Source organism: Octopus sinensis, linkage group LG20 (assembly GCF_006345805.1).
Source record: "Octopus sinensis linkage group LG20, ASM634580v1, whole genome shotgun sequence".
Classification (NCBI taxonomy): Eukaryota; Metazoa; Mollusca; class Cephalopoda; order Octopoda; family Octopodidae; genus Octopus; species Octopus sinensis.
Genome location: NC_043016.1, coordinates 8,998,810 through 9,015,720, shown reverse-complemented (window position 1 = coordinate 9,015,720; position 16,911 = coordinate 8,998,810). Strand labels below are relative to the sequence as shown.

At 36.0% G+C, this 16,911-nt stretch overlaps 1 protein-coding gene and 1 long non-coding RNA gene across 2 annotated transcripts in view; one reads left to right on the top strand and one right to left on the bottom strand.

Moving 5' to 3' along the window:
* Nucleotides 1-14,485, top strand: part of LOC115222476 (AP-2 complex subunit mu) — a 33,726-nt gene extending 19,241 nt beyond the window's left edge. The window contains exons 6-11 of the mRNA XM_029792698.2: nucleotides 1,023-1,170; nucleotides 3,508-3,639; nucleotides 5,736-5,871; nucleotides 7,335-7,432; nucleotides 9,884-9,995; nucleotides 10,148-14,485. Coding sequence (XP_029648558.1) covers nucleotides 1,023-1,170; nucleotides 3,508-3,639; nucleotides 5,736-5,871; nucleotides 7,335-7,432; nucleotides 9,884-9,995; nucleotides 10,148-10,282 — 761 coding nt within the window. The 3' untranslated portion in view covers nucleotides 10,283-14,485. The remainder of the gene's footprint in view (nucleotides 1-1,022; nucleotides 1,171-3,507; nucleotides 3,640-5,735; nucleotides 5,872-7,334; nucleotides 7,433-9,883; nucleotides 9,996-10,147) is intronic.
* Nucleotides 14,486-14,626: 141 nt separating this feature from the next.
* On the bottom strand, nucleotides 14,627-16,217 carry LOC118767322. Its single transcript, XR_005003237.1, has 2 exons — nucleotides 16,185-16,217; nucleotides 14,627-14,731 (listed from the first exon to the last, which is right to left on the bottom strand). It is a non-coding gene; the product is annotated as an uncharacterized LOC118767322 (long non-coding RNA).
* Nucleotides 16,218-16,911: the final 694 nt, after the last annotated feature.

Sequence of the window (16,911 nt, the reverse complement as noted above, 5' to 3'; positions counted from 1 at the left end):
CCACCAAACCTTAGTCACAATTTATGTTCCTAACACTAGCTTAATGATAACTAAGTTATTTTACTAAATTATTTGTTATATTTAAAATTAATTGAAAGAAACACAAAACATCTCAACAGAAATATGGTAATGAAAGGGTTAAAGTCTTATCAACTAGGGATAAAGATTGTCTATTGACAAAAGGCTAGTTAGGTATAAAGGCCAGATATGCTTCCAACAATTTTGTATGGTACATTTCCATAAAATGGGGTATCAAAGTATAGAGTGCCTGCAGAATAAATACCGCATATTGCTTTTATTTTAATTTGTGTTGGCAAAGGAAGACTGGAAAAAAATCAGCATGACCTAGCATGTGGTTCTGGTTCTAAGATTTGCAACTTAACTTGGAAAATGATGTAATACAACAAAAAACATGTACAAATCACTTATTAAAACATAATCATCGTTTAACGTCTGTTTTCCGTGCTAGCACGGGTTGGACAGTTTGACCAGGGTCTGGAAAGCCAGGAGGCTGCACCAGGCTCCAGTCTGATCTGGCAGTGATTCTACAGCTGGATGCCTTTCCTAATGCCAACCACTCTGTGAGTGTAGTGGGTGGCACAGGTGCCAGGGGAGGCTAGCAGCGGCCACGATTGATTGGTGCTTCTAACGTGCCACCGGCACTGAAGCCAGTCAAGGTGGCGCTAGCATTGGCCTTGGAAATATTTTTACATGTATTTTATTTAATTTTCAATTTTGGTATTGGTTTTTAGCTTCTTTTTTTTTTAATTAAAATTTATTTTATACTGTTAAAATTTGTTTGCTGAAACCAATGTAAAGTTGCATAAATTAACTCAAATTGACTTTTGAAACACAGTAAACTTACAGAAGTCCAAACATCATATTCTCATAATAATCAACAAGCAGAAATATAGTCATTTTTATGAAACCTGTTGAATTCTTGATTAATTAGAATCCAAAAAACATGCATGGAATGTATTTTGGTTAGAAAATTAGTAACAAATTTAAAAAACTTTTTGCAGGCCAAGTGCTCAGTGCCCATGTCGCAGGTAAAGTTGTAATGAAGAGTTACCTCAGCGGCATGCCGGAATGCAAATTCGGGATAAATGACAAGCTACTGGTGGATATTAAAGGGAAAGGAAGCCTCGAAGATGGAGGTCGAGCTGGCGGGTGAGTTTCATATTGGAATATGTAAAGAAAGACATTTTTACACTAAAAGTTTGTTCAATATTTGTTTTAACTATTCTGGTAATTAAAACATATAGGCGCAGGAGTGGCTGTGTGGTAAGTAGCTTGCTAACCAACCACATGGTTCCGGGTTCAGTCCCACTGCGTGGCATCTTGGGCAAGTGTCTTCTGCTATAGCCTCGGGCCGACCAAAGCCTTGTGAGTGGATTTGGTAGACGGAAACTGAAAGAAGCCCGTCGTATATATGTATATATATGTATGTATGTGTGTGTATATGTTTGTGTGTCTGTGCTTGTCCCTCTAGCATTGCTTGACAACCGATGCTGGTATGTTTACGTCCCCGTCACTTAGCGGTTCGGCAAAAGAGACCGATAGAATAAGTACTGGGCTTACAAAAGAATAAGTCCCAGGGTCGATTTGCTCGACTACAGCCGGTGCTCCAGCATGGCTGCAGTCAAATGACTGAAACAAGTAAGAGAATATGTGGTTCCAGGAAGAATAGCCAATAAGTGATACATCATATTAATATATTGGTGCATTTTATTTATATGAAGAGGTGTTGAAAAGTTCCTGGCTGGAGGCCCAACATTTTGAGTTCTTTTACAGGGCTTCAAAAAACTAAAAGACTGCTACAAATGTGTGACTCTGAGAGGAGAATATGTTGAGTAAAATCATAATTAATTGATCTTCCTGTATTTTCTTTTGCCTAAAGCCAGGTGTGTAGATATAGATAAAATTATTTTAAAAAATTATATAAGTAAGATTGAGTCAAAGAGAAGACAATACATGAAGTCAGGCAAATAATTGAAAATTATGTAGAAATATAGTGTAAAAACAATTGAAGTGTACAATGAAAATATATGTTAATGGAAGGGCAGTAGAGAATCTCCTGTTTTGGGTGATAATTTTTCATTAAAAAGGAGAAGCTTAAAGAGAGGAATGAGAAAAACAAAAATATATAAAACAGATGATGATGATGATGATGATGATGATCATCATCATCATCATCATTTAACGTCCGCTTTCCATGCTAGCATGGGTTGGACGGTTCAACTGGGGTCTGGGGAGCCCGAAGGCTGCACCAGGCCAGTCAGATCTGGCAGTGTTTCTACAGCTGGATGCCCTTCGTAACGCCAACCACTCCGAGAGTGTAGTGGGTGATTTTATGTGCCACCGACACAGGTGCCAGACGAGGCTGGCGAACGGCCACGCTCGGATGGTGTTTTTTTTTTTTATGTGCCACCGACACAGGTGCCAGACGAGGCTGGCAGACGGCCACGCTCGGATGGTGTTTTTATGTGCCACCGACACAGGTGCCAGATGAGGCTGGCGAACGGCCACGATCAGATGGTGTTTGTTACATGCCCACAGCACGGAGGCCAGTCGATGCGGTACTGGCTACAGCCACGTTCGGATGGTTTTCTTGTGTGCCACCGGCACTGGTACCACAAGGATACAAATTCCATTGATGTTCATCTATTTTGATTTGATTTGATTTGATTTTGATTTTGATTTTGATTTTCACTTGCCTCAACAGGTCTTCACAAGATGTTCATCTATTTTGATTTGTTTTGATACATCATCTTTTTAGATAGTTAGTCAGGTCTAGTGTATTTCTGTTTGTCATTGAGTTTTGATATCAGATATTTTTGGATTAAAATATTTGTTGTTACAGATTTTCTTCTTGAAAAATTTGCCTTGGAGAAGATTTAAGAAATTAATTTTACTTTGTTATCGTAGAAACATTAAAATTGATATATATTTTCATCATTTCTTGTGTGAAAAACCTTATTAATGCTGTTTCATTATCTTTGTGTTTTCTTGTGTTGTATTATTCTGTTAATTCTTCCCAACGCTTTTTTTCACTAACATTGGTCTTCATCTAATTTCTTGTTAAAATATTGAATTGCAAACACATTGTCAACCATTCCAATCAGCCGTTTGTAAAAAGCGTTAGAATTTCTCGACCCTTTAAACCTGTGAATATAATAATAATAATAATAATAATGAAATTATTGTATACAGTGCTCAGGTACACCACAACTTGTCAGAAAGTGCATATAAAGTACATGCAATAATGTAGAAATGTCTGGAAAGCAAACAATGTATGAGTCAGATACATGCTTGTGTGTGTATGGAGGGGTGAAAATCAATTCTTACAAAGAATAAGTCCCAGGGTCGATTTGCTCGACTAAAGGCGGTGCTCTAGCATGGCCGCAGTCAAATGACTGAAACAAGTAAAAGAGTAAAGAGAGTATGTTTTTTTTTTGTTTTTTTCATGATCAGCCTCTAATGCCATTTATTTATTTACTGTTGCAGCACTACCTCGTCTGGCAAAAACTCTATTGCCATTGACGATTGTCAGTTCCATCAGTGTGTGAAGCTCAGCAAATTTGAGACAGAACACAGCATAAGTTTCATTCCACCAGATGGCGAGTTTGAACTAATGAGGTAACTTTCTGTTGATTCATTTTTTTTTTTTTTTTTTTTTTTTCAAGTGAAGTCAGATAACATTGTCTATTATTTTTTAATGACTTAGAGGAGGAAGGTCATGACCCTGACTATTTTATAGGACTGTCAAGAATGGTGGGAGTAAATTAAACTTGGGCTAATGCTCAAAATGGGCCAGTTAGTGATGTTAAATCTCTATCTTATGCATCATCATCATCGTTTAACATTCGTTTTCCATGCTAGCCTGGGTTGGACGGTTCGACTGGGGTCTGGGAAGCCAGGAGGCTGCACCAGGCTCCAGTCTGATCTAGCAGTGTTTCTACAGCTGGATGCCCTTCCTAACACCAACCACTCCGTGAGTGTAGTGGGTGCTTTTTACGTGCCACCAGCACAGGGGCCAAATGAGGCTGGCAAACAGCCACGATTGGTTGGTGCTTTTAATGTGTCTCTGGCACGGGTATCTTAACTAAAATTTCCATTTCATTTTCATGCCTGTATTGTTAATTATGTGGATTGGCAGAATCATTTGTAGTGTTTGTCCTGGTTCTTTACATTTTGAGTTCAAAACCCTGCTGAGACCAATTTTGCTTTCATCCATCCGGGGTCATCATCATCATTTAACGTCCGCTTTCCATGCTGGCATAGGTTGGACGATTTGACTGAGGTCTGGTGAACCAGACTCCAATCTGATTTGGCAGAGTTTCTACAGCTGGATGCCCTTCCTAACACCAACCACTCCAAGAGTGTAGTGGGTGCTTTTATGTGCCACCGGCACGAGGGCCAGTTTGGTGGTACTGCCAACGGCCTCGCCCAAATGGTGCTTTTTACGTGCCACCTGCACAGGAGCCAGTCCAGTGGCACTGACGACGACCTCGCTCAAATAATTCACATGCCACAAGCACAAGTGCTGGTAAGGTGGCGTGGCAACGATCACGCTTGAATGGTGTGCTTAACGTGCCATCGACACAAAGGCCAGCTTGTTGCTCTGGCAACGATCTCACTCGTACGGTGCTCTTAGTGCTCCACTAGCAATGGATGCCAGTCACCGAATTTGATTTCGACTTCGATATTTACCAATCAAGAACTTGCATTGATATGATTATTTATTCCTTTCTCCCAAATTTGTAAGAAATCATTACAATGTAATAATGGATTGGTAGAATCTTTAGTTTGGACATAATGTTATATTAAAACATTTTAATATTCTGAGTGCAGAATCCTATCAGGGTTAACTTTTGCTTCATCCTTCCTGGGTTGATAAAATAGAGTACCTAGAGAAAATTGAGTACCTATTTCTTTACTACTCACAAGGGGCTAAACACAGGGGACAAACAATGACAGACAAAGGGATTAAGTCGATTACATCAACCCCCAGTGCGTAACTGGTACTTAATTTATCGACTCTGAAAGGATGAAAGGCAATGTTGACCTCGGCGGAATTTGAACTTAGAACGTAAAGACAGACGAAATATCTATTTCTTTACTACCCACAAGGGGACAAACAAGGACAGACAAATGTATTGTCGATTACATCAACCCCAGTGTGTAACTGGTACTTAATTTATCGACCCCGAAAGGATGAAAGACAAAGTCGACCTTGGCGGAATTTGAACTCAGAACGTAACGGCAGACGAAATACTGCTAAGCATTTCTTCCGGCGTGCTAGCGTTTCCGCCAGCTTGCTGCCTTATACATAAAATAGAATACCATCAACACCAAGTATCAAGAACAATATAATCAACTGTTCTCCTTGCTCCAATTTCAGGCCTTGCATCTATATTAGAAAGAATTGTTGTTCTTGGTGTTGTTGTAAATGAGGCTCATTGATAGTTGCAAGAAGTTCTTTTATGATATTATTTTTGCATTTAAATCTTCAGACTTGTCTTGGTTCCTTGATTAGAAGCTAGATGTATAATCCATTCTAAATATGGAGTGTGCTGGTATTCCAGCAATCAGCTTTCAAAGATTGCCAACAAAGATCATATTTTCCTTAGAAACAGATTTCTAAACTTTATAAATCATGACTTGCAGACAAGATACACAGAAATTTTTTTTTAATTTTTTTTTTATTTGTCAATACTGTTGATTCTTTGCAGGTATCGGACTACAAAGGATATAAATCTTCCTTTCCGGGTAATTCCTCTAGTCAGAGAAACTGGACGACACAAGATGGAGGTGAAGGTTGTGGTCAAGTCCAATTTCAAACCATCTTTATTGGCTCAAAAAGTTGAAGTAAGTCATCATTTATTGCAAATGGTTTCCCTTTTTTGTTTTTGCTTGTTAATTCCTCAATAATTCTTTCCCCCTTTTCTTGTTCATTTTTTCAAATATATTATTTTCCATCAGCTTTGTGAAGTGTGTTTTAGTTACCAATATCATCATTATTTAAAGCTTTAACCCCTTTGTTACTGTACTTATTTTGAGATGATCTGTGTTTCTTTGAATCAATTTTAACTATAACAAAGAATTTAGTGAAATTAGTTATCATTAAGCTAGTGTTAGGAACATAAATTGTGACTAAGGTTTGGTGGAGGATTTTAATTCAGAACTTATGAAAACAAGATATTTTTACTACAGAGCCAGAGCAGGTTTCAGCCGGGTTGGTAATGAAAGGGGTTAAACTAGTTCGACTTTGCATTATTTTCAATAGCCTTTAGGGTTAGACATGACTAGTTCATTTCCCAGCCTTGTGGTTTCAGGTTCAGTCCCTCTGCAAAGCACTTAAGGCAAGTGTCTTCTTTTTACAACCCTGGATCAACCAAAGCCTTAGGAATGGATTTAGTAAACAGAAACTGTAATGGAAACTCGTATATATGATGAGTTTTATGATAAATATATATATATACAAAATAAGAAAATGGAGAAACACATCTTAATCAATGATCAACTACCAGATAATACCCAATCACATAATTTATCAAACCACTACATATGAACATTAAGGTCAAACATAATAATATAGAACAAAACAATGTACATGAAAGAGTAATATGATACAATAAGTACAGTATGCATAAGTGAATATAAATAAATATAAATATAAACTACATCTTACAGCTGTTTCGGCCATGCAGATATGGGTGTCTCATTATGCTCATATTAGCTATATGTGATAGGTCAATATGTAGTTATAAATGAGACACTTACAAAAATATCCCAAGGCCTCTTCAGAGATTATGAAATACAAACTAAATTAAATATGAATATCAGAGGAGGTACACCCATGTAAGAGTGGGTACATACCCATAATATATAATATACACATACATATGAGTGTATATACCCATACTCCTATACATATATATATACATATACATAATAATATAAATCAATATACATACATATGTTCTATATTCAATGTTACAGTTGGTCAACATAATATTATGATATTACAATGTAGAAAGCATACACATATTCAAGTGCAGATATACAAAGTCCAGAGTACATTATATATATATGTGATATTAAGTATTTTTTTTCTCTTGTGCCATTGAATATTCTTAATAATACTAAACCTTCCATTCTGAAGAAGAAATAGTGCTTATTTTCTGGCTCAGTGAGCTGTCTTTGTACACATATGCCTGTAGTCTTTCATTCTGATGTGTGAAAGTGTTGTTACTTTTCCATGATTCAAACTTGTGTAAGAAAGTAAATATAAAAAATCTATTAAAATCAACAAATATCTCAATTTCTAGGTTCGTATCCCAACGCCACTGAACACAAGCGGTGTCCAAGTCATATGTATGAAGGGCAAGGCCAAATATAAAGCCAGTGAGAATGCTATTGTTTGGAAGTGAGTATTAACCCCTTTTACAACTATATTTCTAACAAAAATGCACTGCCTATATTGTTTTTTTTTTGGGGGGTGGGTTCAATTCTTGAAATTAATCAAGAATTTGGAGGGATTTAGTAAGATAACTACTTTATTTCTATTTTGATGCATAAATTTATCGATTATCATAACGTGGTATTGATTTTACCTTTCATTTCATTTCATAGTTACATTTTTGAAAAGCATCTAATGAGTCAAGAAATTGTTATAATTACCTAATATTTTTCCATTCTTGAAAGTCCGCTATTTAATCAAAATTATTTATAACTTTCTATGAAACTTACCATTACTACTTGCATATTTTCTGAAGAGAAGATGTCTCTTGGAGGCAGTAGAACCTACAGTTTTATTTGGACATCAGTGTCATCATCATTTAACGTCTTCCTTCCATACTGACATGTGTTGGATGGTTTAACAGAAGCTGGCCAGGCAGGAGCCGGCACCATACTTCTGTATCTGCTTTGGCATGGTTTTTAGGGCTGGATACCCTTCCTAACATTGACCACTCTGTAGAGTAGGCTGAGTGCTTTTCTACATGGCTCTCGCACAGGTGAGGGCAATTTTGGTGTGGTTTTTACAGCTGGATGCCCTTTCAAAAGCCAACCACTTTACAGTGTGGACTGGGTGCTTTTTTTTATGTGACACCACAACTGGCAGTCACCAAGTAACTTTGCAAGGGGAGGGGGCATTGAAGGAGGTGATCTTGTCAGATGATGAAAGATTAGTGTGACAGAGGCAGAAAAAAGATTGTCTTACTGTAGCAGAGGTACATGGTTACCCAGCCAGAGAGAGGAAGAGAAAAAGTGTGAGAAACAGAGAAAGAGTTAAGAAGAATGAGGGTAGTAACAGTTACCTAGAGATATAGTGGAAGTTAACAAGAAAGAGGTGTGCTGCTGTAAAGGAAATACATGGCTACCTAGCCAGAGGTAAGGGCAAGGGAAGGAAGGAGTGAGAATGATTAAAAATGAGGGTAGAAACAGGCTTGTTGCTGCAGAGGTGACACATTACTCAGCCAGAGGGGAGAACAAATGAAGGAGAGAGAAAGTAGGAGACAGCAAAGCACAGGAGAGGAAATGTATTTTGTAGAAAAACTGTCAATCTGAGAATAGAATTTAATTGTAATTTCTTGTCGAGGAATTAGATTTCCTAGTGCTGATCAAAGTACTGTTCTGTTTTAGGGCCCGTTTTTATTATATTTCATTTTTCATCAAATTGCAAATTCAGACTAGAAAGATAGATTTAGCTAATTCTGCTTATCCATATAATTAAAGCAATCAGGCGTTTTGTTACATTTTTTTACATGTTCAGTTGAGTGGCTCCCAATAAGGCTGAGCACCTAAAATATAATTGGTAAGAAATTTGCTTCCTAACTATGTTTTAAGTTTAGTCTCACTGTGCAGTGTCTTGCATTGGTGTTTTCTACAATAATATCCCTGGGCTGATCAAAGCCTTATGGGCAGGTTTGAAAGGTAGGAACTGAAAGAAGCCTGTTGTGTGTGTGTGTGTGTGTGTGTGTGTGTGAATTATATCAACAATGTTTAATATCTACCTTCCATGCTGGTATGGGTTTGACAGTTTGACAGTAGCCAGCTAGGTTGAAGACAACACCAGGCTTTTGTGTCCGTTTTGGTATGGTTTTTATGGCTGGATGCCCTTACTAACACCAGAGTGGACTGAGTGCTTTTAATGTGGCACCAGCGCAAGCAAGGTCATTTTGACATAGTTTTTACAGCTGGACGCCCTTCCAAATGCCAACCACTTCACAGTATGTGTGTGTCATTTGTTCTCCATCACCACTTGGCAACTGGTCTTGGTTTGTTTATGTCTCCATAACTTAGCAGTTGACAAAGTGACTGATAGAATGAGCTGCAGGCTTTAGTAGAAAAATAAGCACTTGGTTGATTTGTTCAACTGGACCCTTCAAGGCAGTGTTCCAGCATGGCCACAGTCCAATGACTAAAACAAGTAGATGAAAAAAATAAATATGTCGCCTTACTGGCACCTGTGCCGGTGGCATGTGTAAAAAGATTCGAGCGAGGTCATTGCCAGTACCGCCTGACTCGCCCCTGTGCCGGTAGCAGGTAAAAAGCACCCACTACACTCTCGGAGTGCTTGGCGTTAGGAAGGGCATCCAGCTGTAGAAACTTTGCCAGATCAAAATTGGAGCCTGGTGCAGCCATCTGGTTCGCCAGCCCTCAGTCAAAACCGTCCAACCCATGCTAGCATGGAAAGCAAATGTTAAACGATGATGAATGAACGATACTTTCCAAAAGAATCCCAGTCATTCTTATATGGGAAGACGGATGGAAATCAAAATTGCCAATCGTGTGTGTAGGGAATTAAAAGTACTTGCTAACAACACCAGCTGAACCCATTGGAATAATTTGTCTGTTCTGCTGTTTCTCTCTACAGAATTAAGCGGATGGGCGGAATGAAAGAGTGCCAACTGAGTGCAGAGATTGAGTTGTTGAATACTAATGATAAGAAAAAATGGACACGTCCACCAATATCAATGAACTTTGAGGTATGAACTTCCCTTTTCTTTTACCATTGCTAAAGGAAACCATGATTATTTATATTTTTGCATTTTTGAATGTTCCCTTCAGTTTCTTTGTCATTGCTGTATGCGTTTGTTTACACTTACATTTTTTTTCTTTCTTTTTTTCTTCCTTCCAGGTGCCATTTGCACCTTCCGGATTCAAAGTTCGCTACTTGAAAGTATTCGAGTCAAAACTCAACTACAATGACCACGATGTCATTAAGTGGGTTCGTTACATTGGACGCAGTGGGTTGTACGAGACCCGGTGTTAAACGATCCCTAGGGTAGGTGTGTGTGTGGGGGTCAAAATATGGAAGAAGAGGAAACAAAGAGTAAAAAAGAGAAGAGGAAGACGTGAAGGAGAAAGATAAAAAGTGGATAGTGAGAAATTTGTTTAGCAATGTTCCTCCCTCTTTGTTGAGCAAGTTCCTCACTCACCTTACTATAATGTTCATTCTCATATTGATTTGATATAGTTTATTACCTTGTCAGATGCTCTATTTTAATTGCATGTATATCATATACACACACACAGATGAATACATACCCACAAATGCACATACATACTCATTTCAATTTCAACATGCACTGAATTACACATGCATATACAAATACACACACACACACCTTTTTATGAACATTTCTTGTTAGGTTTTGAACTTGAAAAACTTCAGAAGGTTAGATATGTACCTTGTGTTTTTTTTTTTGAGGTAGTGTTCCTCCCTTTGGTAATGCCAGTTACCAAAGATATGGTGTAATTCACTGCAATGATTTGATTATTATAAAGTTCTGAGTTTGGGTTCAAGATCCACTTGAAAATATTTTTTTTTTGAAAACAAACTAAAATGATTATATATGTACTGAAAACTAAAGGTCTCACATGAAAAAGTCAAAAAAAATTAGTGGCTGTTTTAACCATTAACCCCACCTTTTCCCAGCAAATCCCCACCACCACCACCACCACCACTTGCCCAAAGAATAAAGTTCCCCCAACCAAAACCTGCAAATAAAACACAAGATGTGGATGAATGAATCTAAAAAAAAAGAAAAAAAGAAAAAAACCTCCAAAAAAACCTCAAGCCATATTTGTTAGTCTCATTTTTGATGGAATATCCTTTGCTTTGATGCCAACCACTCAACCATTAATTGGGAGGAGAGTGTGTGGGAGGGGTAGATTTTTTTTTTTTTTTGTTTTTTGGCAAGTTTCAGTGAGGACAGTAATGTTAGTGAAAAAGATTTTTTTTTTTTTTTTTTTTTTTTTACATGGTTTAGTGTTAGTTGTAGTCTTGCAAATCAATTAACCACTCTGATACTGATTTTCAGAGATGAAACCTCATGGCATTTTAGGTACTGCAGACGCTGTATTTTTTTTTTAATTTACACGCGTGTGAACCATAGCACTTTTCTCCCGAGAATTTGCTAGGTACAAAATCTATCATAAGTGGTATGACGTTAGTTTGCGTAGAGTTGTCTCCTCCTTAGAAATAATAATGAAATTATTGTGTATAGTGCCCAGGTGCACTACGACTCGTCAAAGGGGCACGTACAGTACATAGAATTATGTACAAACTTGTCAGGAAAGTGAAGAGTGTATGAGTCATGATATACATGTGCATGCGTATAGAGGGTGGGATATCAGGTAGGTGTGTGCACATTCCTTGTATTAATTTTCCCATGTGTTTTTAAATTATTTATTCATTGACTTTTTTTTTCCATCAGTTGTGCTGAATCTATAAATTAGCAACTGATTCCTTGAAGGATAATGGAACCGTTACATGGTTACTCAGCTAACGAAAAAGTAACAGATCTCCCTTAAATTACTCCCTGCTAACTTTAAAAAAAAAGGTGGGATGGGGATACAGATAAAGTATTTAGTATTCATTTCTGCCAAAGTTGAGATGGTCACTGTTGGCACGTATTTTGGTTATAGTTCTTTTTGATCAAAACTAATCCTGAGCTATACAACAACTATTCTGATAAATATTTTGGGGATATGTTTTATTTTTAAAAGTGGGATGAGAAAATTTTATTTTTGGAATATTTCCTTCCTCATGAAATTTAAACACAAAATGAAGGGGAAAAAAAAAGCTCTTTACTGTTCTGGTATTTAATCTAGCTTTCTTCTTTGCTCCCCTTCTATCTACCTGTCACTACCTTTATGATATATCACACAAATTTTATTTCATCTGGTAATGAGAGAGGCAGAAAAGGTTTGTTAAAGGCTGAAAGTAAAAATAGATGAAGTTTTTATTATAGTTTTCAGGCACTTTAGTTGAAGTAATTTTTGGTCATGAGTATCTTATAATAATGGCAATGCTTAGGATTAATAAAGTGCCATGAAATCTGGCTGTCAGCTAGTTAGAATTTTAGAGGTGTTATTCATCATCATAAAAGCCCTTCTTGATGACTCCCTTTTAAAATTTCTCATATGGCCAAGCTTGTGGAATTGTTAGCATGCTGGGATCAATGTAATCTACTAGCCCTATCTTCACAAAAATTACAGGCTTTGTACTTATTGTAGAAAGTGGGTTCATTGATTTGCTTAATTCTGGTTATCACTTTGAGGGGGAAAAAATTGGGGGAAAAACAAGAAGCTATCATTCTTTGTATATGTTCTTGTGTTTTATCTCCTTCAGCCCTTCCACCTGAGTTACTTACTCCCGAATCTGAAGCTCAATATTGTATTGTTTAGTGGTGGTGCTGTGCATGTATGCGTAAATTTCTCTTGGTCGGGTTCTATGGCTTTATATATATCTGTACGGATAAAGCCATCATATGTTTACATTCTTTCTCCCATTTCCATTACTCTGACCATTATCTGTACTTTTCTTAATCTCTTTTCCTTTTTGTCACATTGACAATTAGCTACTAATTCACTTCTCATCGAACTTGCTTTTTGTTTTTTTTTCCCCTGCCCCTGTTACCTTCCCTTCTCTTCCCTTTCATATAAATATTGGCAAACTGGATTTCTATTCAATGAGATGTTATGAATGCGGATAAACTTTTTTTTGTACTGGATTACAAGCAAGAACAAGTACAAAAAAAAGGAAACCAAAACCTAATACTGGAATTAAGAATATAAGAATGTTTGTTTTAAAGGTGTTTCTACACACTGCGTGTAGAGAGATAAGCAAGATCCAAGAACACATTTTTCTTTTTAACCTGCCATGTTTATCAGAAAATAACTGGTATTTGTAATAATTTCACACATTAGATTATATTGATCTATATTGACATTATTGTGCTAATGTGTAGCGATGACATGTTTTCTGCAAGTAACTGTAAGTTTAAAAAAAAAATTTCAAAAAAAAAAGAAAAAATGAAAACAAAACCATGTCTGTGAAGCAATTTCAATTTCCTCTGGTGTTTGTGCGGGGGGTGAGTGGTATTCACTTACATTGCTAATGCCCTATGGAAAGGCATGAGCATCATCACAACTTGCCACTGTATTTCCCTTTCAAATCCAAGGCAGTTCTGCTGGTTATGCTAGGAAGTCGTTTATTATATTAATGTAACAGCTATTGACAGTTGACATTACACTGGAATATATTCTAAAGTAATAAGTGTCTATGTTAGGTCTAGTCTTGATATTTGTGTCCGTCAAGTGTTGACACTATATATAATATATATATATATATACACACACAGTCATAATGTGTGTGTATGTAAAAGCATTTTTTTTTCTAAGTGTTGGACATTTTTGTCCTTACTGTTACTATACACACACGTGTGTATATGTATGGAGTGCAGTTAATTTAGATTATAAAACAATATTAATTTTGTACAAGGGATAATCTAATCCTCTCATTTAATCTATCTCTATATCACGGCTTTCTCCTAAAAGCCAAAGAGGATTTATGTTTGTTTTTCCCCTGCTACAAAATAATATTGTCCATGTTAATGGTTTAAAAAAATATAAAATGTAGACACTTCTATGTTCACTCATTGTCTAGTAATTGCTACAGACGTAGAGTTAGCCAATAAACATTACCCACCTGTCAGATAAATCGTTTTTTAAAATTTTCTGTTTTTTTTTTTGAATGTTTTTATTGTTTTGTTTTTTTTTGTCGCCATTTGGAAATTAGTTTAGGTGTGATTTCGTAATTTTTTTTTTTTCTAAGTTGTAATTCACCCTATATGCACCTGACTACTTTATTCATAGGCTCACCAGGGATTTTAAACAGCAGAGATTGTTAAACCATATTACCTAAGTCCCAATCTCTGCTTTTGTAAACATTCCTTGAGTTTTTAAGCAGACTGGACTATAAAACACAAATATATCCTCAACTTTGATAATGTTTTTTTTTTTTTTTTTTTTTAATGTACGCCATAATTTTTTAGAATTGGTAACTATTTTAATTTGGAGTTCTGTTTAGTCTCTGACTACTATTAACACTTTAGTTTGTTTTAATTCAAAAATTACTCTAACACTATCAAGTTAAATCCCAGTTCTGCTCTTATAATTAATTCTGATTAAAAAAAAAAAAAATATTACCATTTTTATTTATATCTCTAAATGTGTTACCTTTAGTATGGAAATTGTATTTAATAAAAGTCATTATTTTATATTCAGAATTTAATTTTCTATAATAATGTCCTTTTAAAGTGATTTTTTTTTTCTTATTTATTCATGCTTATAATTAAGAATAAAAATGTAATCCTTTGGAGTAATATTATTAGTCTTAAACTAATTTCCTTTTGAAATGTATCTTTAGAATAAGCTACACACATATATAAATTATGCTTGTGATTTACTTATTTTCCCAGTTAAAGATATATATATATATATATATATTGCAATTTATACTAATGAGATAGTTGTTAATTTGTGACATTTAGATACTGGTACATCTAGATAGACCTTATGTTGTGATCTATCCCCTTTTCTGCTATTCCAATTACGGCAACCCCGTGGGATTGTTTTAAACAGTTATAAAGTGTTTTAAATGATAATACATGGTATTTAATAACATGCTATCAGTATCATGTAACTTGCCTTTCCATAAAAAGTATGAGGTGACATTTCTTAACAGAAAAAGATTAAAAAAAAAAAAATTATTTTTGGTTATCTACTGTTCTTAATTAGACTTCTATTATTACATTCCTCATGTTACAATACATACATTATGTACCTAGCACATTCTTTACTTTATTATATATTTTGTGCCTGTCAAATTTAGAGATGACAATAAATAAATTAATCTACATTTTTTCAATGTTTATTTCAATTTCTGTCCAGAATTTTTTTACCAACGACTTCACCAGATCTTGTTTTCATTGTTGTTGCTGTTACACTTTTGTGCTTTGGTGACATCATTCTGCATATAATTATCTCCTGGGATCTTTTCGGTTTGAACAGCAGTTTTTTTCTAGCGGTGTCATATGAAATTGTCACCTATAATTATGACCCTAGTATCGATCTACTGCATTTCAATCCATGGTGCCACTGGCCATGGTGTGTCCTGCTATTACTTTCATTAATGTTGAAGAGTCAAAATAAGTAAGCATTCTAATCTTAAACACAATGCAAGACATAAAAGAACAAAAGTGGAGGAAATAAAAACCGGTGCTTTGCTTCATTAACACCAATACATGTAATGGATAGTAAAGTTATGGCCAAAGAATTTATTTTAACCCTTTCGTTACTGAATTTCTTTTGAGATGCTCTGTATTTCTTTCAATTACTTTAAATATAACAAAGAATTTAGTAAAATAACTTACTTATCATTCAGCTAGTGTTAGGAGCCTAAATTGTGTCTAAGGTTTGGTGGAAGATTTTAATTCAAAACTTATGAACACAAGACATTTGTGCTACAGAACCAGAGCCGGTTTCAACCGGGTTGGTAACGAAAGGGTTAAATGAATCAGTAAAAGATTAAGAATATTTTCTATTAAAGTCTACATAAAACAAAACATTATCTTCTATTCAAACATTTAAAAAAATTATCCAATATGGATGTTACTCTCTCTTTTACTCTTTTAGTTGTTTCAGTCATTTGGCTGTGGCCATGCTGGAGCACCGCCTTTAGTCGAGCAAATCGACCCTGGGACTTATTCTTTGTAAGCCCAGTACTTATTCTGTCGGTCTCTTTTTGCCGAACCGCTAAGTGACAGGGACGTAAACACACCAGCACCGGTTGTCAAGCAATGCTAGGGGGACAAACACAAACATACACACACACACATATATATATATATATATATACATATATACGACAGGCTTCTTTCAGTTTCCGTCTACCAAATCCACTCACAAGGCTTTGGTCGGCCCGAGGCTATAGCAGAAGACACTTGCCCAAGATGCCACGCAGTGGGACTGAACCCGGAACCATGTGGTTGGTAAGGAAGCTACTTACCACACAGCCTATGAAATTTATTTGTAATCTATTGAAATCTATTAAAAATTTTGGCTATGTAAGAAGGTTTGGTGAGTTACAACTCGAGACATGCATGCAACTCTTTGCAAATATATATATCGGCGGAGCTCAGCCAATTTTTAGAAATATATTTTGTTGTTGACAAAAAAAGAAATGAACAGAGTTTAAAACAAATGTTGGTATTCCAGAAAAGTAATTTTCAATGTTGCAACAGATGAACACCTGCAGGATTAAGTGCACTTATCTACAGTGATGCCAACGTTCCAGTTTCTTGTTCATTCTATAATCCATTATGAATACTTTCGAAGTCACTAAAGAAGGCGAACTGGCAGAAACGTTAGCACGCCGGGCGAAATGCTTAGCAGTATTTCATCTGCCGTTACGTTCTGAGTTGAAATTCCGCCGAGGTTCACTGTGCCTTTCATCCTTTCGGGGTCGATTAAATAAGTACCAGTTACGCACTAGGGTCGATGTAATCGACTTAATCCGTTTGTCCTCTCTGTGTTTAGCCCCTTGTGGGTAGT